Source organism: Gopherus evgoodei, chromosome 13 (assembly GCF_007399415.2).
Source record: "Gopherus evgoodei ecotype Sinaloan lineage chromosome 13, rGopEvg1_v1.p, whole genome shotgun sequence".
Classification (NCBI taxonomy): domain Eukaryota; kingdom Metazoa; phylum Chordata; order Testudines; family Testudinidae; genus Gopherus; species Gopherus evgoodei.
The window spans coordinates 18,846,109-18,866,277 of NC_044334.1; the positions used below are offsets into that span (position 1 = coordinate 18,846,109).

Genomic DNA, 20,169 nt, shown 5'->3' on the forward strand with positions numbered 1-20,169 from the left:
GTGTGGCTGTGTTGTAATGCCACTCGCTCAGGTTTGGCTCAGCCACCTTCATCCTGATGGAGGGATGGCCTGGCCACGCCTGAATGGTACTGCGACCCCATGCACCAGCTTGCAACACCAGAGCAGGAAGCCAGACTCAGCCCTGCAGGACAGGAGCTGCTGCTTCCAGGTGTGGGGCAAACTCATTCTCCAGCCTTCTCTCTTCTCCACCCTTCCCCTCCGGGGGCCTCCGCTCTGCGCCAGGCCAGGATTAGAGTTGTGGTGCCAGGGCAGGTGGTTGATGCCATCTGGGGGGGGTGGAGGAGGAGGGCACTCATTGAATAGTTGCTGCACTACTGTGTTAATTTGGTGATGATACACAGGTATGGTAACATGTAAAATTAGCAGACCAGTGGGTATAATTGTAGGTGGCACCATTGTGTCCCCCACCCCTCTGGCTGGCTCCACCACTGCTTCCCCATAGGACCCTGTGCTCTCTCTAAGTAAGCAGTCATGGCAGCATAGGCCGTTCACCACAAGTCAATTCCTAAGAGCCCTCCCTTGATACTGGTAGAGACCGTATGTTAAATTGTTTTCCTCAGATTTCTGTCCAGCTGTAAAGATTGTTAGGAACCCCTTTAACCTGCAGATAAGTCAGGTATCTAAGCACCTGGGCTTTTATTTGCCAGTGGGGGCCACCTGTTTTGATAAGTAAAATGATACCAAATCAAGGTGGCGGGGGGGAGGGGAGTTTGCTACGCCCATTGCACAGTTCACCTAATGGGTGTTTTTGCACCTGTCCATCTCAAGGCTCCAGAGGAACCAAAGTAACATCCGCATTTGCTCAGGACGGTCATTTTACACTTTGTACAGCACCTAGTAGGATGCGACTCTGACCGCTTTGGCCTCTAGACACTCCCATGGTATAAATGTTTGATAATAATCATTTAATTAAGTTGCATTGGTAGGGCCTGACTTGGACAAATGCGTGCATACAACTGCATGTGTGAAGATGTATGTGAAATCGGATGTCCAATTAGAGTGCACAGTTCTCGTGGAAAGTGGGTGCAAGTTGAGTGTTTATAATTGCAAAGGGACATCTATGTATCTAACCATTCTCTTGCAGATGCAGGTGCCTAATATGTGCGTGTATATTAGAAATACACTCTTGCTAACATGATATCACCAGCCTTGATACTCGTGATAACCTGATATACAATCAGATGGTCTTAGAAAACCATTTCTTTAATTGTTAACTTACCTTTTTGATTGGCAAGGTTCAAAGGTCAAACAATGATTTTTAAAGGTTTAAACTCACTCGTGTGTGATTTTTAAAAATGGGCAGTTGTCATAACATTTTTTCCCAGATCTGGACCTTAGCGTCCAAAATATGGGTATTAGCATGAAAACCTCCAAGCTTAGTTACCAGCTTGGACCTGGTAATTGCTGCCACCAGCCAGGAATTATACAGTGCCTAGCTCACTGTGGTCTCCCCAAAACCTTCCCTGGGGGACTCCAAGACTCAGATTCCTTGAGTCTCACAACAAAGGGGAATAAACCATTTCCCTTCCCCCTTCTCCCCTCCAAGTGTTCCCTCCCTGGGTCCCTGGAGAGATATACAGAAGCAAGCTCCGTGAATCTAAACAGAGGGATTCCACTCTCCCTGTTTCAAGTCCTTGAAACACAAGCACCGAGAGAGCTAACCTCTCTCACCCAGAGGGTATGCAAAGTCAGGCTTAGTAAATCTAACACAAAGAGATTTTCCCCCTGACTTCTTCCTCCCACCAATCCCGTGGTGAGCTGCAGACTCAATTCCCTGGAGTCCCCACTAAAGAAAAACTCCAACAGGTCTTAAAAAGAAAGCTTTATATAAAAAGAATGAAAAAAGGACATAAAAGGATCTCTGTATTAAGGTGACAATATACAGGGTCATTGCTTAAAAGAAAAATGAATAAACAGCCTTATCCAAAAAGAATACAATTTAACACATTCCAGCAACTACACACATGTAAATACAAAAGAAAACAATATAAACCTATTGTCTTACTATCCTTGTACTTACAACTTGGAAACAGAAGATGAGAAAGCCAGGAGATAGAAAAATCTCTCTCAGAGCCGAGAGGGTCAGACCCAAGACAAAGAACAAAAAACTCACACCCAAAACTTCCCTCCACCCAGATTTGAAAAAGTCTTGTTCCCTGATTGGTCCTCTGGTCAGGTGTTTCAGGTTACTGTTGTTACCCCTTTACAGGTAAAAGAACATTAACCCTTAGCTATCTGTTTATGACAGCAGTTAATTGCCGGTTAGTTGGAATTGAGATTCAAGACTTTGTGAGTAGGCACAAGTAATTCCCATGTCCGAGCGAGCAGAATAAAGACCAAGTCTCAGACTGTGGAAGTGTTTTACAAGTGAGATGGCTAGTTGCTATTAATGGCTTAAAATGAGCATCAGCAAGTGTTAAACAGAGAGCTGACTCCAAAGCGAGAGCATATTTCAAAATTACCGTTCCAGGCTTTGGCAAACAGGCTGAAAATATCAGAGAAAGGACAGGGAGGGGGGAGAGAGGGTGGATTCTTGCTCTGTAATACAGATATTTTCCTAATGTCTGATTATGGGCTTTATGCACCTGCCTTTATCTTGGTTTGGAACAAATGGGTGAATCTCTAGGATTAAAGTTAATATGAACTAATACTTTTGGACTGGGGATATGTTCTGGTCTCCTTGCATCTTGTTACAATCAGGGAATTTGGGTGACTTGAGTTACCTGTTTGTTGTCACATCTGTACATCCATCCACATTACTTTTTGCAACATTCTGTGTGCCTGCCTGTTTTCTAACAAACAAGATTGACTGACTGAACCACAGAACTCTTGGAAGCCTACCCAGGGCTGCCCAGAGGATTCAGGGGGCCCTGGGGCAAAGCAATTTCGGGGGCTCCTTCCATTTAAAAAAAAAAGTTGCAATGCTATAGAATACTATATTCTCATGGGGGTCCCTGCGCAGCCTGGGGCAAATTGCCCCACTTGCCCACCCACCCCCACCCCGGGTGGCCATGAGCCTATCCATAACCATTCCATCGTTTCTTCAATGTTTAATGTTGTAACTAGCATTTCATTCAGCTATCGTTTGATACATTATCCTCATTAACATTTGTGATGATACAGTTGTCATTGAATGTCTGCTTCAGCACTATCATGAGTGTTTGACAGTTAGCAGGAGATATGTTTAATAATATGAACCCTAGTTTGTCTATTGTTCATCTGCTGCATACCAGTTTCATGCTGCAGGTTGTCTGGAACCATCCAAACGCACCATGCTTGCTTAATTCAGAGTTTCTGCAGATTGGAAGACAAATTCTCTGCTGGGGTAAATGGGCACAACTGAACTGAAATCAGTGGAGCATGGCACTGTGCCCACTTATGCCTGCAGAGAATCAGATGCAGTTTTTAATGCAATAAACAACTACAAATACAGGGCTTGAATCACCACCATAGTTTTACACACGGGTAGTTCAGCTGCATTCACAGGGAAAACTGGAGTAATGCGGCGCTGAGTTAGGCCTATTCTCTCTTCCTAAAATCAGTGCCCCTAACCCCAAGCTTTCAAAACCATGAGTCAGCCTCCCCCCCACCGTGAGATTTTTAGAAATAACAGCGTTTGGGTTCTTTTTATTTGCCTTCTGGCATTGTATCCTGTCAGGGTCACATTTTCAAGCTTTCCTTTGCAGCCATGAGGATTAGATGATGTCTCTTCTTTTTTTTTTTGGTAATGAAAGTTGCTATTCTCATTTGATCACGGGACTCCAGGTGCTGGGGCTTTCAGAAAAGCCCCAGATATGAGACTTGAGGGTAAAATCATGAGAGCTGGTAGTGCTGTATTTTAAACCTTTCCCTCCTCCCAGTTGCATGATAGATCTGAATTTAGGAAGTTCCTGTGCTGTAGGGGCTGTGTAAATATAGTACATCCATTCCTAGAGTAGACTGTGTTTACTGCTGACTGCCCCCTGGGCCTTGCTGCATTGTGTGAGACTATCTCAAGATTTCTGGTTCTCCTGCCACCCCTGGTGCTACTGCCAGGTCACATGCCCGCCTAGCTGGATAGGATGAACTGACAAGGCCTGGGATTGAGATGCCTTGCAAGACCCTGCTAGGAGATGAACCTTTCCCGAGTTTCCATTTCACACAGCTGGGTGCTCTGCAAAGGGGGTGCTCTGCTGGCAAAGGTAACATGCCATGTGGGACCCGATGGGAAGTCTAGGCAGGAGGGCTGAGCACGGTGGGAACAGTCAGAGGGAGTGGGAGAGATGCAGAGAGATGGATGCAGTGAGTCAGAAGGAAGGAAAGTGCGAATGTTTTGCCAGTGGAGACAGAAGGCTTGTTAATCGACTGGGTTCCCGGTCTGTTTGGCCTCCTCTAAATTTGCAGGGTTTTCGTTGCTGTGTCTCTCTATGCTAGGAAGGTCCGGCTCTTACTCTGTTAGACAGGGGATGGGAAATGTTTGGTGTCAGCTTTTATTGCCCTACTGATCTCTCATCCTGCCTCTGTTTCACACACTCCTTCATTCCACCTCCTGTGTTCTCTTCCTGTCACTCATTCTTTCTCTCTCACTTTGGTTCAATCTGTTCCTATTTCATACCTCCCTTTCTTTCCCTCCATCTCTCTCATTCTCCATCCCCTCCCTCTGCCTCCCCTTCTCTTTATCTCATTATCTAGCAGCCGTCCACTGCGTGGTGGGGTCCTGGGGTCCTTGGAGAGAGTGCAGATCCCTGTGTGGGGTCGGTAGCCAAGACCGGACTCGGCAAGTCACTGTCCCACCCCGAAACGGAGGGACTCCCTGTCCAGACCTCAAGCAGCGGAGAGGGTGCTTTGGGGAGAACCCAGCCTGTGATACGGCTCAAGGTAAAGCGAAGTGTGTGGGGAAAGGTCTCTGCACCTGTCTGCGCGTGTACAAATGTTCCCACGACCCCGTTGTGATGTCAGCACAGCTCAGATGTGATGGGAGTCGCTTTACCCTGTGCGATCCCAGTGCTGTCCCTGCGATGGAGCTGGAAAATGAAGGGACAGCAGAGTTTTAGCTGCAAGAGGGTGTTGTTTTTAACATGTGGTGAAAAATGGTCTGTTAGCACCCAGGTTAAACACAGCTTGCCTGGCCATTGCACATGGCAGACATGGGTTAAAACAGAACTGGAAAACCATAGGCTATGGCTCATCTACACTGAATTACAGGATACTCATGACACTTGACAACACAGCAGACTAGTTCCCCGACATGGTTACAGTAGTTCCAATTTGCAGTGTGGATGGAACTTTAATTGTGTTCCTTCTAACTGAATAAAAAAGACGTTAGCCCCAATATTAGTGGTAATTAATAATATCTAGCTCTTCTGTAGCATTTTGCATCAGTAGGTCTCAAAGTACTTTACAAAGGAGGGCAGTACATTATCCCTGTTTTATAGATGGGGAAACTGAGGCACAGAGCGGTGGAGTGACTTGCCTTTGGTCACCCAGAAGGTCAGTGGCATAATGGGGAATAGAGCCCAGTTTACCTGAGTCCCAGTGCTCTATCCACTAGGCAACATTGCCTCCACTATAGACCGCTTCCCTCTACACTTCTAATTGAAACTGTGCGGTAACCAGGTTCCCTGATCTGGGCTGCAATTGTAGCGTAGCCAGGTAACTCTGAGGTATAAAGCCCTACATGGTGTCAACAGGTTCTGATGACATGTTGCTACCCACAGTGAGAAACTCACCCTGTGTGGATAGTTTTCCTGTGTTACACTTTAAAAAGCTGAAGATGTCTTGCTGTATGTACTTTTATGGTCCACATCTGAGCATCCCACAAGCTTTAATGTACCTGTCCTCACGATCCCCCTAGGAGGCAGGGCTGTGCTGTTAGGGATGGGGAATGGAGGCAGATACTAAGTGCCTTGCCCCGGGTCACACAGAGAGCCTGTGGCGGAGCAGGGACTCGACCCTGTGTCTCCTGAGTCCCATGCTAATACTCTAGCCACTGGCCTATTGTTTCTCTCAAGATAACACCTGATTTCAGCAAGAAAATCCTGATTTTTATTAAAACCTTCTACAATCCCTCCCTTTGTCTCTTTCCAGATTTCACTTTCTCTAAAGAATTGGTGGGTCACATTTAAAGATTAAGATTCCAGGCTAAACTGCCCCAAATCAGGCCAAATGCTAGTGCATCTGCAAATTTTGCATTCATGTTTTCCACCTCAGTTCATCCGTGGGCACCAAGCTGAGAGCCTGCACATCCAACTGCAGGTAGGCAGAGGCTCTGTTGTATCTGTGGGGATCCTGTGTTTGTATCATATTGCAGTATATTGACATGGGAATAATCCTGATATCCCACGTGCAGGAATGTGGCAAAGGCGACCTCTGTTGGAGACCATCCAGCCTTTGCTTCAGCACCATGCAAAATACACCAGGGGTAAATGGATACATGTTTGAAAAGCATCCATTTCCCCACCTCTGTTTGGAATTCCTTTTGAGACCAGTTCCTTTTGGTTGCTCTGTTGAGAAGTTGCCTTTAAACTGGGGCTGGGGCATGTGAGTTAGTGGTTAGAGCAGGGGTGTTGGAGTCAGGAGAGATGGGTTCAAGCCCTGACTCTACCACTGATTAACTGTGTGACATTGGGCCAGACTTGAATTCTCCGTGTGCCTCAGTTTCCCCATATGTGGAACGGGGTTAATGATACTTGGCCACTTCGTAACGTGCTTTGAGATTTGCCATACAGTGGAAGTTGCTAACAGTAACAAAAATGGGCCTGATCCAGATTCAGTCGAGGAAGTCTGTGGAAAGACTCCCATTGACATGAGTGAGCTTTGAATCATGCCCCGTATTCGCATTAATATCACTAATTGCAATTAACGTTATTCCCTTCCCTGCTGGTCTGGGTCCCCCACTTTCCCAGAGCCTGGGAGCAGGTACCAAGCAGGCCATCCTCCTAATAATTTGCTTTCTGTGCCCTCTTAGCTCTGTCTCTGGGCTTGTTTTCTAACCTTCTGCATCCCTCCTGTCCCCACTCCCTTTGCTTTTTTGACAGAGGTGGCTAAGATTTTGCCAGATTCTTTTAAAAGGGACTTTAAGGACCCCTGGAGAAGACCTCACATGCTGGTGAAGGAGAAGCAGCCAAGGTAGGTGAGGCATATCACGGAGCACACTGTCCCCTTCTCAGGGTGATTCTTTCTGTGACAAGCGCTACTGACTTAGCTCAGCCTGACTCTTAAGTAAGAACTGCAGAATAAACGCTGTCCTCCTATACGGAGAGGAGAAGACAGTGACAGATCCTGAAATCCTCCCCAAATACTCTGCAGGGAAATCAGTATTGTATTGGGGCTCTTCTCGGACACACTTAAAACAACAGTGGACAAGCACTGCTAAATGTGTCATAAGCACCAGTCCTGCACTGACCCCTGAGAGATGGACAGATGATCTAACAGGTGTCTAACTTCTGTGATTCCAGCGTGGCCATTAGCTGGGCTGAGTTTGGGGAGGAAACGAGAGCTGCATGAGTTCTCCTGCCATTAAAAGGGATGGCGCTGTTTGCTGAGGGGAGCGTCAGAGGCATTGCACACAGCCCGGAGAAGAGGGGCAATTCTTTCTCCTTCTCTGTGCCTCAGGTGAGGCATCTAGATTCATATTTTGGCCTCAGCCCAATGATGCACCTCAGCATGTGCCAAAGTCCTTTTTATTTCGGTGCCACATACTTAAGCGCTTTGCTAAAGCAGGGCCTTGCACAGCTCCGTTAGTAGCCTGTTTGTCAAAGGCTCTGAACTCCCAACAGCTCCAGGGAAGTCTGTGAGAGTCAAGTCCTCTGTATCTCTGAAAACCAGGCCACGTATTTAAGCAGCTAAAGATGATGGCTGTGGAAGCCTAGCGTTAGGTACTGTGTTAAAATGTTGGTGATGGAGATTGCTCAAACCTCCATCCCTGTTTCTACTGAGAGTCCAGAGCAGAGCAACAAAAATAATCCTGATCTATGAGAGGAGGTTAAAAAACCTGGGGAATGTTCAGGCTTGAGAAAAGTGGAGTGAAGGGGGGACCTGATAAGTCTTCAAATACGTAGAGGCTGTTTATAAAGGGGACAGGGATTGTTTTGCTCTTCATAGCAACGTAAGGGAGGACAAGCAGAATGGGCTTAATCTGCAGTAAGGGAGATTTAGTTAGATGTTAGGAAAAATGTCAGTACTGGAGCAGGTTACCTAAGGAGGTGGTGGAATCCCTGTCGCTGGAGGTTTTTCAGAACAGGTTAGACAAACACCTGGAGGGGATGATCTCTGGTTTTTTTTGGTCCTGCCTCAGCAGAGGGCCGTGGACTAGCTAACCTCTCCAGGTCCCTTCCACCCTACATTTCTGTGATTCTATGCAGCAGGGCTAGGACCGCTCATCTAACCTATCTACATCCTGGATCCCTGAAGACAGGCATAGACCACAGGCGTGTGCTTCTAAAGACTTCATTCTTCCCTTCAGAACTCTTGGGAGCACTGTCCAGCTCCTTCCATACCGGGGCGGCTGCCATATGCATATGCCCTTGGCATCTTCCCCGTCTGAGTCTCGCCTGCATTTCTGCATGTTACTAGAGCAGAAGGGTCTGCCTCGCTAGACAGGGAGCTGATGTCAGCCGCAATTGTGTAATCTGATTAGTCAGGGTCAAGTCTAGTATTCTCCATTACCGCTCTTTAATTAACAGCCCTGTGCTTTCGGCATGGTGCGTCACTTTCCCAGCAGAGAGGAGACTCGTAACATGTTGGGGCTGGTCATCTTGGCTTCCTGGGGCTTTCCTCTCTGCCACTTGCAGTAGCCCTGGCCCTAGCTAATGGAGCTTGGACTTCTAAGCGGGCTTATTAGTGAAAGATGATATTGAGAGGAGAATTACTTGCCGATCTCCCCAGCCACAGGCTGGATCCGGGCCATGCCTGGTTGCTGTTGGGGAACACATACTCCATTGACTTGGCAATGTGGAGCAGATTGTCTCTGTCTCTGTCCCACCCTGGTTGCAAGGTGATGCATCTCCTAAGTTCAGCATTAATTTGCATCGTGGTTTGGGCCATGCTTGGCATAGATGGCAGGCTGTGCTCGCGCAGGGAGACCAATCTTCGCTGCAATGCTCCAAAGGGTCCTTTCAGTCTGGCCTGCAGACAGGAGGTGCTGAGAAGGTCTTGTATAATGTGCTTCCCTAGGTGATCCGCACCACCAGAGGCCTGAGGGGCAAGTGTGCCCAGGGGCTCTCAGCAGTAGTTTCTCCAGGAATTGAAATTAGGGGGGGTGTTTGAATTTACGGGGGGGAGGGTGTCAGGGCCAGTGAGATATATAAAAGAGATATGAATAAAGTAAATATTTCGTTAGGATAATGCAAATTTAACATAAGGATAATGCAAATTACACCAAAACACATAACAGGTCTAGATTTCTAAAAAAGATATATTTTTTTAAAAATGTATTTAATTTAAATTGACTTTTGAAAAGTAAGCCATCATGGGATAAGAGGGAAGTCCTCTCATGGATCAGTAACTGGTTAAAATATGGGATACAAAGGGTAGGAATAAATTATCAGTTTTCAGAATGGAGAGAGATAAATAGTGGTATCCCTGAGGGGCGGTACTGGGACCATTACTGTTCAACATACTCATAAATGATCTGGAAAAATGGGTAAACAGTGAGGTGGCAAAATTTGCAGATGATACAAAACTATTCAAGATAGTTAAGTCCCAGGCAGACTGCGAAGAGTTACAAAGGGATCTCACAAAACTGGGTGACTGGGCAATAAAATGGCAGATGAATTTCAATGTTGATAAATGCAAAGTAATGCACATTGGAAAACAATCTCAATTATACATCCAAAATGAAGGAGTCTGAATTAGCTGTTAACACTCAAGAGAGAGATCTTGGAGTGATTGTGGATAGTTCTCTGAAAACATCCGCTCAATGTGCAGCAGCAGTCAAAAAAGCAAACAGAATGTTGGGAATCATTAAGAAAGGGATAGATAAGAAGAGAGAAAATATCATATTGCCTCTATATAAATCCATGGTACATGTACACCTTGAATACTGTGTGCAGATCTGGTCACCCCATCCCAAAAGAGAGAGATTGGAAATGGAAAAGGTACAGAGATGGGCAACTAAAATGATTAGGGGTATGAAACAGGAGGAGAAATTAAAATGACTGGGAATTTTCAGCTTAGAAAAGAGACGACTAAGGGAGGGATATGATAGAGGTCTATAAAATCTTGACTGATGTGAAGAAAGTGAATAAGGAAATGTTATTTAATCCTTCACATAACACAAGAACTAGCAGGTTTCAGAGTAGCAGCCGTGTTAGTCTGTATCCGCAAAAAGAACAGGAGTACTTGTGGCACCTTAGAGACTAACAAATTTATTTGAGCATAAGCTTTCGTGGGCTACAGCTCACTTCATCAGATGAATAGAATGGAACATATAGTGAGGAAAGATATATACGTACAGAGAACATGAAAAGGTGGGAGTTGCGCAATCAACTCTAAGAGGCTAATTAATTAAGATGAGCTATTATCAGCAGGAGAAAAAAACTTTTGTAGTGATAATCAAGATGACCCATTTAAGACAGTTTGACAAGAAGGTGTGAGGATACTTAACATGAGGAAATAGATTCAATGTGTGTAATGGCTTGGCCATTTCCAGTCTCTATTTAAGCCTAAATTGATTGTATCTAGTTTGCATATTAATTCAAGTTCAGCAGTTTCTTGCTGGAGTCTGTTTTTGAAGCTTTTCTGTTGCAAAATTGCCGCCTTTAAATCTGTTACTGAATGGCCAGAGAGGTTGAAGTGTTCTCCTACTGGTTTTTGAGTGTTATGATTCCTGATGTCAGATTTGTGTCCATTTATTCTTTTGTGTAGAGACTGTCTGGTTTGGGCAATGTACATGGCAGAGGGGCATTGCTGGCACATGATGGCATATATCACATTGGTAGATGTGCAGGTGAGAAAGCCCCTGATGGCATGGCTGATGTGATTAGGTCCTATGATGGTGTCACTTGAATAGATATGTGGACAGAGTTGGCATTGGGCTTTCTTGCAAGGATAGGTTCCTGGGTTAGTGTTTTTGTTCTGTGGTGTATGATTGCTGGTGAGTATTTGCTTCAGGTTGGGGGTGCTGTCTGTAAGCGAGGACAGGTCTGTCTCCCAAGATCTGGTAGAGTGAGGGATCATCTTTCAGGATAGGTTGTAGATCTTTCTAGGAAGCAGTTCTGCAGAAAAGGACCTAGGGGTTACAGTGGACAAGAAGCTGGATATGAGTCAACAGTGTGCCCTTGTTGCCAAGAAGGCTAACGGCATTTTGGACTGTATAAGATGGGGCATTGCTAGCAGATCAAGGGATGTGATCATTCCCTTCTATTCGACACTGGTGAGGCCTCATCTGGAGTACTGTGTCCAGTTTTGGGCCGCACGCTACAAGAAGGATGTGGAAAAATTGGAGAGAGTCCAGCGAAGGGCAACAAAAATGATTAGAGGGCTGGAGCACAGGACTTATGAGGAGAGGCTGAAGGAACTGGGATTGTTTAGTCTGCAGAAGAGAAGAATGAGGGGGGATTTGATAGCTGCTCTCAACTACCTGAAAGGGAGTTCCAAAGAGGATGGATCTAGACTGTTCTCAGTGGTACCCGATGACAGAACAAGGAGTAATGGTCTCAAGTTGCAGTGGGGGAGGTTTAAGTTGGATATTAGGAAAAACTTTTTCACTCAGAGAGTGGTGAAGCACTGGAATGGGTTACCTAGGGAGGTGGTGGAATCTCCTTCCTTTAGAGGTTTTTAAGGTCAGGCTTGACAAAGCCCTGGCTGGGATGATTTAGTTGGGAATTGGTCCTGCTTTGAGCAGGGGGTTGGACTAGATGACCTCCTGAGGTCCCTTCCAACCTGATATTCTGTGATTCTATGATCTTTGATGATGTGCTGGAGAGGTTTTAGTTGGGGGCTGAAGGTAACAGCTAGTGGGGTTCTGTTATTTTCTTTGTTGGGAATGTCTTGTAGTAGGTGACTTCTGGGTACTCTTCTGGCTCTGTCAATCTGTTTTTTCACTTCAGCAGGTGGGTATTGTAGTTTTAAGAATGCTTGATAGAGATCTTGTCTCTGTCTGAGGGATTGGCACAAATGCGGTTGTATCTTAGAGCTTGGCTGAAGACAGTGAATCGTGTGGTGTGTTCTGGATAGAAGCTGGAGGCATGTAGGTAAGTATAGCAGACAGTAGGTTTCTGGTGTAGGGTGTTTTTTATGTAACCATCGCTTATCAGCACAGTAGTGTCAAGGAAATGGACCGCTTGTGTGGATTGTTCTAGGCTGAGGTGGATGGTGGGATGGAAATTGTTGAAATAATGGTGGAATTCTTCAAGGGCTTCTTTTCCATGGGTCCAGATGATGAAGATGTCATCAGTGTAGAGTAGGGGCATTAGGGGAATGAGAGCTGAGGAAGTGTTGTTCTAAGTCAGCCATAAAAATGTTGGCATACTATGGGCCATGCGGGTATCCATAGCAGTGCTGCTGACTTGAAGGTATATATTATCCCCAAATGTGAAATAGTTGTGGGTGAGGACAAAGTCGCAAAGTTCAGACACCAGGTTTGGCATGTAACTAGTTCACAAAACTGGGGGTGGGGTGTTGGGGAAATTCAAGGGGGGTGTAGAGAAATCACTGGCTCTCAGCCTGGATGTATGGAACTGCTGAAGCTGCCATGAGGGAGGAGAAAGCCTGTGGAGAATTCCATGTTCTGCTGGAGGATTGTGAGGAGAAAACCTGGAAGCCATTTCCTGTGTCAGTCGCTCTTTGGTGTATTCTTCAGTTTCTTTCTGTGACATGGTGAGTTAAGGCCATATCTACACAGAGCAGCAATGCTATCTAGGGGTTAGAGCAGAGGACTGGGAACTGAAATTCCTGGACTCTCTTCCGGACTCTGCCACTGATTCACCATGACACTTTGGGCAAGTCCCTTTCCTCACCTGTGCCTCTGTTTCCCCACCTGTGTAGTGGGAATAGTGTTATTCCCCAGCCTCTCAGCAGTGCGATGAGACAAGGTTAATTCAGTGTTTGTAAGGGGCTTTGTGATCCTTGGAGGAAAGGCTCTGTAGAAAGGGAATTATCACTGTCTGTGCCTCCATTGCGCTGCTACAGAAACTGTCAGCTTGAGGCTCTTGGAGAACTCCTGGTAGCTCCTCATCTCCTTTCCAGAGACGCTGCTCGAGGCATAACTTGCTCTATTTCATGTTCTCCATTAACAATAGGGAGGTGCCGTGGCCTAGTGGCAAGATCTCCAGATTAGGACTCAGGAGACCTGTGTCCTACCCCCAGCTCTGCCACTGGTCTGCTGTGTGACTTCGAGTCACTTCTGCTCTCTGCCCGAGTTCCCCACCTGTAAAATCGGGCTAATGATGCTCCTGTGTAGAGTGCTAGATAGGAGTTGTTATCAACAGATACATTTTGCTGGCATTCAGGGTTCAGCCAGGGAGGTTAATAATATTACATTGTGCTTGTAATTCTGTGATGAGAGGCTCTGTGCTGTCGTCTCAGGAATCCCATTCCAGCACTGAAGAAAGCCCTGTCCCTTCGGCCTCACTGGGGCTCTGCTGTACCACAGGCTGCTAGGGACTTTCTGCACAGTCCCTGGCAAGCTTGCTTGCCCCTCACTTCTAGTCTTGCAGCCACAGCTACCTTGCAGGTTCCCCTGGGGGGCGTTACACATTTGATAAATCCATAGAATTGCCAGCATATCCAGAGCCACCCGTGTTTGGAAGCAGGCAAGCCTGTGACTCCCCTACGTGTCCTTGTGGGCATTTCTGATCCCGCAATCCCATCAGCCGTGGCATTGAGTGCAAGGTGCTGCTACCAGGCTTTGATGCGAATCTGTCTGGAAATCGCGCTTTAAATATGCAAGCGCTCGAATGTGCACTGGTAGTTGCCCCTTCAGTCCGTGCATTGAAACTGTGCCATGTGATCTGGCTGACCTATCGCAACTAAAGAGCAAATAGTGACTAGTCACAGAGGAGTGCTCACGATCGATCCAGAGAGTTATAACAAGATGTGCAAACATTTGTCCAGTCATTTTGGATCTCGAATAGACCATGACCTGCTTATAAATGTTCCAGGAGGAGAAGAGATTAAATTTTGTCTGGTTAATGTATTTGCTCTGTATGATTTGCTCATCTGCAAACTGCAACTGACCAGCAGGGAGAGGAGAGAACTGTAGTGGTGAGTGTCACATCTGGGTGGAGGTGCCTGGGCAGGGTCATGTGAGAGAAGCCAGCTAGTACCTGCTGCTATGATATTGCTCTGTTCCGCCCGCATGGAACAGATTGCAGGATCGGGGCTGATGCTTGGTTCTGATTAGCACGATCCTCCTTTACTTCCAGAAGTACAGAGATCACACACAACAGGAGAAAAAACCATTTAACAAGTGAGACTTATTTGTGTATCTCAACATTCTCAGTGGTGTTGGCCAATGGATGTAGGCAGCCGTCTAGTACTGTCGCAGCACGTGAGCTGCAAATGCCCTTCTGAAGGCCTCTTAAGGCACGGGTGAGAAGTATAGTCACAAATCCATCACATGATGGAAAATCATTGTTACTAATGTTGTTCCCAAAAGCACATCTGCTGTTAATTAGGAAACGCTGACTGCTGCCTTGGGGACCGTGTTACACAAGGTGGGTCTGAAATGCATCGTTTGCATGCTAGGCTTCTGAGCGTGTCCATGCTGAGCATGCCATGACCTATGGAAAACTATCTTGGGGCTAGAGCAGAGTGTCACAAAAACAGCATGGATCTGACTTCTGGAGAGCAGGGGCGAGGCGGGCCCTGGGACCTCTGTGTTCAAACCAGCTCCAGTGCAGACTAGATCAAGGGGCTGACTTCCTGCTCCATCTCCACAGAGAATGCAAGGGGACACACCAGACCAGATTGCCAGCTGGTTTCAATTGGTCTTGCTTCAGTCAAGCTATGCTGACTTATGCCAGTGGAACATCTGGCCCAGAGAGTGGTTTCAAACTGCTCAGCTATTGACAGATGCACCCTGATGGTATGGCAGGGGAATCCCTTTAAACAAAAAGATTGAGTTCCTCTTTAGAGCAGGTGTAGTCAGTTTATTGTCTGATGTGCTCTCTCTTGGGGGAATGTATCTTGCGTTGGAAGTGAGATGGGCCAGATTATCTTAATGGGCTTTTTCATCTTTTTTTCTTTTCTGTCTAGGATTTTCCTAGTTAGCTGTAAGCCTCCCCCCTTGTAACTGATAAGCCGCAGGGTAGCTGATTAACTAGCCCCAGGCTGTAAATCCCCTTCTCACAAGCAGTGCTATTCTCAGGCTAGTTGGGTTTGTGAAGCATCTGCAGGGCGAGGGGCAGAGGGCTGGGATCATTACATGGGGTGGGGCTCAGCACAGTTTGCAGGGATCCAACTGGGGAGGTGCTCGGAAGGATTTCAGCGCTGCTTGGAGGAGGAGATGGCTGTGTGGACGAGGGAATGAGAACAGAAATGTGTTCTGCCGGCTGCTGGGTGTGGGCAGTGGGGTGGATCTGCATCTACAGAGGAGGCTGCGAGCCTGAAACGAGAAACACAAGACCTTTGTGTATCAGGCTGTTTGGAGTCGTTCGCCCCTCAATCCTGGGCACTCAAATCCCCATCTCTGCTTTTTTTCCCATTCTGTCCAGCCTCTTTCCCATGCTAAGCAGCCCTGGTCCACCCCCTTTCTACTCTCACGGCCAGGTCTTCTTCCAGCCTCCTCCTGAAGGTTAGAACAAGCCCCCTGCTCTACAGCCACAAACTCTGGTGCATCTTGGTCAGAAGTATGGAAATGGGGAAAGCGTGAGACCAATACGAGGAAGAATAGGTGGACAGAGCTGTGTCTTCACTGAGGTTATTGCCATGAGGGCTGAACCAATCCAGGCGTGTTTACCCTGTGGTCCAGCTAGTGAGCAGTGTAGCCAGGGGAAGCGTAGCCAGTGGCTTGGTCTAGCTGTCCAAATACAACCCCCCCCACACCCCTTTGGCATGTAACCAGGCAGCTAAATCAAGTCACTGCTTGCCCATACTCCCCTCAGCTATAGCTCGAGCTGTGCTAGCGTGTCTCTCCCTGGGCTGGGAAGCCCACTCCCAGCGGCATTCAGGCGTATCCTGAGTGGCAATCAGCACACGTGCTTGTGTGCTGTCCTAGGAAGCCAGCCCATAAGGAGGAGGCATAGAGGCCTTATGGGCGGCTACCTGCTCCAGCCGCAGGGAAGGGACCAGGCGTGGCCATTTTCCAAGGTGGGCCTAGGAGCTGGTAAGGAGGAAGTGTGGTAGTGGCTGGTGTGTGGCTTGGAAGGGAGTTGGGGCATTTCTTGGTGTAGCATAGTAGCCCCAGGGCCCAGTGTGGTAATGCCAGGGCCTCCTGCTGCTGTTCCACTGACTGTCTGTCTGGCTGCCGAGTTCTCACAGCTCCATGCCAACTCATGACTTTGGGCTAATTAAGGGATGCAATCAAAGCTGTAGCTTGGAGCAGCGGGGCTGGAATACAGCAGAACCCTCTGCACCTCCACCCTTGGCCTCAGCTCCTGTCACGCAACCGCTGCAGCATTGTTGCACCCAATCTGTGCTACCTTATCGCTCACTGGAGCAGCTGCCGTTCCAGTACTTCTTAAAGGCGTTCTGTTTCTCTTTGGTTTCACCCCAGCGGGAGCTCCCAGAATGGAATTGTTCACACCCCGGAAGTCACTCTGTGAGCCACACATCCAAACCCAAGAGAACAGAGGTGTTTGCATTTCGATTGACGTCAGAAATGGTTTAAATGTGCAAAAACACCCTCACGACAAAGCTCCTGTGAAATCTGGGGGAAGATGGTTGCATTTAAAATAGTCATTTTGGGGAGCAGTTTCCCAATCCTTATGCAGTGAAAACCGCCTTGCTGTCCTCCATGGCTCTGTCTCCGCCCTGGGAGCTGCGTTGCTGCACTGTCTCCTTCCTGAAATTCCCTTGGATGAGTGTTTGAAACCTTCAGTTGGAGCACAAAGTGGGAATACAGCTGCTGCTTTCCTGTTCCAGCCAGGCCTAGGCAACAGCAGCTGTCACTTGCACCTCCTCCCAGGTGTGCACGTCTCTGATGTTTTTACCTGCAGAATCTCATGGCACTTCCTTTGCAGCCGTGGCAGCTGGTGTGCTTTGAAGGGAGGGTGTGCAGGGAGAAAACTCCGGGTGTCGACATGCAGGAATCTAGCAGCTCTGCGTACATGGGTGCCTGGGCTGCCACTCTGAGCGGAGAGACCACAGCAACAGGAGGGGTTCTTCCGTCCCTGTAGTAAATCCACCTCCCCAAGAGGGAGTAGCTCAGTTGATGGAATAATTCTTCCACTGGCCTAGTGGTTGGCTTAATTACATCACACAGGGCACAAACTTTTTCACAGCCTCGAGTGATGTAATTAAGCCGACTGAATTGTCCAGTGTTGACCAGCCCAGGATAAGTGGTGAGAGATGGATGGGAGAACTAGCCAAGCCCACAAACAGTAGAGAGGTTTCTAGACGAGGCTGGACACCAAAGCCTGAGGAGGAGTACAGAGATCAGGCCTGAGGAGCGCAGACGAGCTGATGCTGAACAGGAGACTCAGGGCGCCATTGCAGTCAGGACTACATGGGTAGATGCTGCCAAGACAAGCCATAGAACATGGGCAGGATGGGCTGAAAATCAGATGGCTTCTTTTAACACCGGTCCCAGAGATGGAGCCAGTGAGGGACGAAGGCAGCATGCAGCCGGGGGGGTCCCTCTGCCCAAGAAACTGGGTATGCATGCTGGTGACAGCAGTGAGCCAATGGGTTATGAATCCCAAATGTACCCCAGATATTTTAAATGTGGCAGATGGAAAATGCTCCCAACTGATCCCCTCCCCACCTACCTGGCCCAGCAGCCATTTGCAGAGAGAACATGCTGCCTGCTGCAAGGCCACAGGGAAGAGGCAGACTAGCATGCAGGAGAGTTAGAAGCACTGGCTGTGAGGTCGTCCAGCCCCACTGACTTTTCTACTCCCCCTGCAAGCAGGAAATCATCCCAGTTGCCCCCGAGGAGCAGGGGACACATTCTGATCAGTAGGGCCTCCCTCAACCAGTCAGGTGACCCCACCGCCACGCTGCACAGCAAAAGGAACCTCCATAACATGCTCTTGTCCAGGTGGGGCCCTGCTGCGGATTTCTCCTTCCCTGGAAGTACATGACCAGGTGGAGACACAAGCTAGAAACTGCTCCTGGTGCCCCTTGCAGGCAGGCTCCTTGGCACTGCCAGTGTTGAGGAGGAGGGGAGGAAGGGATGCAGACAGACAGGCTACACACTTCAAAGCAAAGCTGCCTGCACCACTGGGGATATCGGGGCCTGCGCTTTCCCAAAGGCAGGAGGAGGGGAAGTTCTGATCTGAAGCAATCCCCCTAAGTCAGCCAGTGCATTGCGGTTGCTTTACAGCTGTCAGCTTGCCAAGCCTCCTCCTCCTCCTCCTCCAAGGGGCCTTCAGGGTTTTGTTTTTTCCCCCCCTTCTGTTCTGAAGAGGTGATTAAGGCCCAGATAAGCTCAGCTGCTGGGGATGGCCAGGAAAGGAACATCAGGCAGACAAGTAACCGCAGCCAGTCGAGGGGCAGAACGATGGCAAACGTTTATGAATGCCACAGTGAGGGATGAATATCTAATAGTTATTCTGCCCCTAAGCAGCTCTCTGCTGAAGCCGTTACTTATAGAGACAGTAGCTAAACCAGGGCATCTCTCTAGACCCATTTTACACAAGGAAACTCGGCCTTGTAGGGGCTCTAGGCAACATTTATGTTTCCCCAATTCAGGGCTTGCTTTGGCCCGGGGCACAAATTTAGAGCAACTGGTCAGCTGTTCTGGGGGTGGCTGTGCCTGGCCACCCCTCCTCCCACACGGCACTGAAAGCGGCAATGAGTTGTCTTCGGCATCCTAGGCATGACTGTGAGATGTCTGACGGGGGAAGCTCATGCCAGATACAATCCCAGGGCAGAACTTCTCCTTTTGCAGGGACACGTGGTGAGGTTCAGAGGCGGCAGCAGGATTTGGGTGACCATCCTGCCTTGGGATTTCTCATTCAGTGGCAAGGCTGCTACCGGGTTGCATTTAGCATCAAAATGTTGCTAGTGGAGGATTTGTGTGAGAGCCTCTTGGAGTCTGTGCCCATGGAGTACTGATCCTGGTCGGGTTATTCAAGCAGCTGGTTTAAAGTCTGGGGATTTCAGGGAGGTCAGATAGCGACAGGAGAGTGTGCACTGGGCCTGTTGCTGACATGTTGGGTCTCTAGGCAAATGGAGCATTTCTCCAGCAAATGCAAACCTCTCTTCTCACCACAGGCCACCCCCGCCCCTGTGGGAGCAGAAACCCATTGCAGAGGGGTGTTGGCATCCTGGCTAATTCTCTCCCTCTCCCTTTCCAGTTACTGCGTCTATTTCCGCCTGAAGCAGGTGGGAGCCGCCTGCCGCCTGCACTCGTGGAGCAGCCAGCTGATGAGAGAGAGGCGAGTCTGTGTGGAGTGCCGGCCGGACGCTGTGGGCAGCAGGGCCCGATGCAAGGGGGATGGGCTGGAGGGAGCCAGGTAAGTGACTGAGGAGTGATGATGTTACTCAGCCAGCTTAGCCCAAAGGACTGTCAGTGTTACTGAGGAAGGATTTTGTCCTTTATTTGGTTTATTTCCTGCCCCACTTTGTGTCTGGCTGGGAAGCCCCCAAGCCAGAATCGCAAACCACCTTTGGGGAGAGTGAGCAGACACATCCCCTGTGTCCTGTGCCTGCCCCAGTCCTGCCCACTGGGTTTGGGCAGCGTTAGGCTCCTTGCAGAGTGGCCATCTGCACTGTCCTGCCAAAGGGCTGGCATATGTTCCCTGCAACCCCCAGCTCCTCCTGCCAGGGCTACATTTGCAGCAGCATGTGCCCGAGCCACCTACAAAGGACAGGCTGCTGGCGGGAGGCGGGATGCATAAGCAGAAGGAAGGCTTGTGAAGTGAGGCGGGATCCCCTTGAGGCAGGGGCAGGGCGACGCTATACAGGACCTGGGAGACTAAGACAAGACGCTAAGCTGGACCTGGAGAGCAGAAGGGAACCGGGTGGCATTTGAAGAGGGGGACAATGACCTAGACTGAGCAGCATGCAAGGACAGTGCTGCTCTCAACAGCCCAGGGCATGGGGTGGGTGGGTCTTCACAGA

At 48.4% G+C, this 20,169-nt stretch overlaps 1 protein-coding gene across 1 annotated transcript in view; it reads left to right on the forward strand.

The window, feature by feature from the left end:
- The window catches only part of LOC115661059 (somatomedin-B and thrombospondin type-1 domain-containing protein-like), a 35,069-nt gene that overhangs the window by 11,404 nt on the left and 3,496 nt on the right, over window positions 1–20,169 (forward strand). Inside the window, exons 2-4 of the mRNA XM_030583197.1 lie at window positions 4,696–4,878; window positions 7,038–7,128; window positions 19,404–19,562. Coding sequence (XP_030439057.1) covers window positions 4,696–4,878; window positions 7,038–7,128; window positions 19,404–19,562 — 433 coding nt within the window. The remainder of the gene's footprint in view (window positions 1–4,695; window positions 4,879–7,037; window positions 7,129–19,403; window positions 19,563–20,169) is intronic.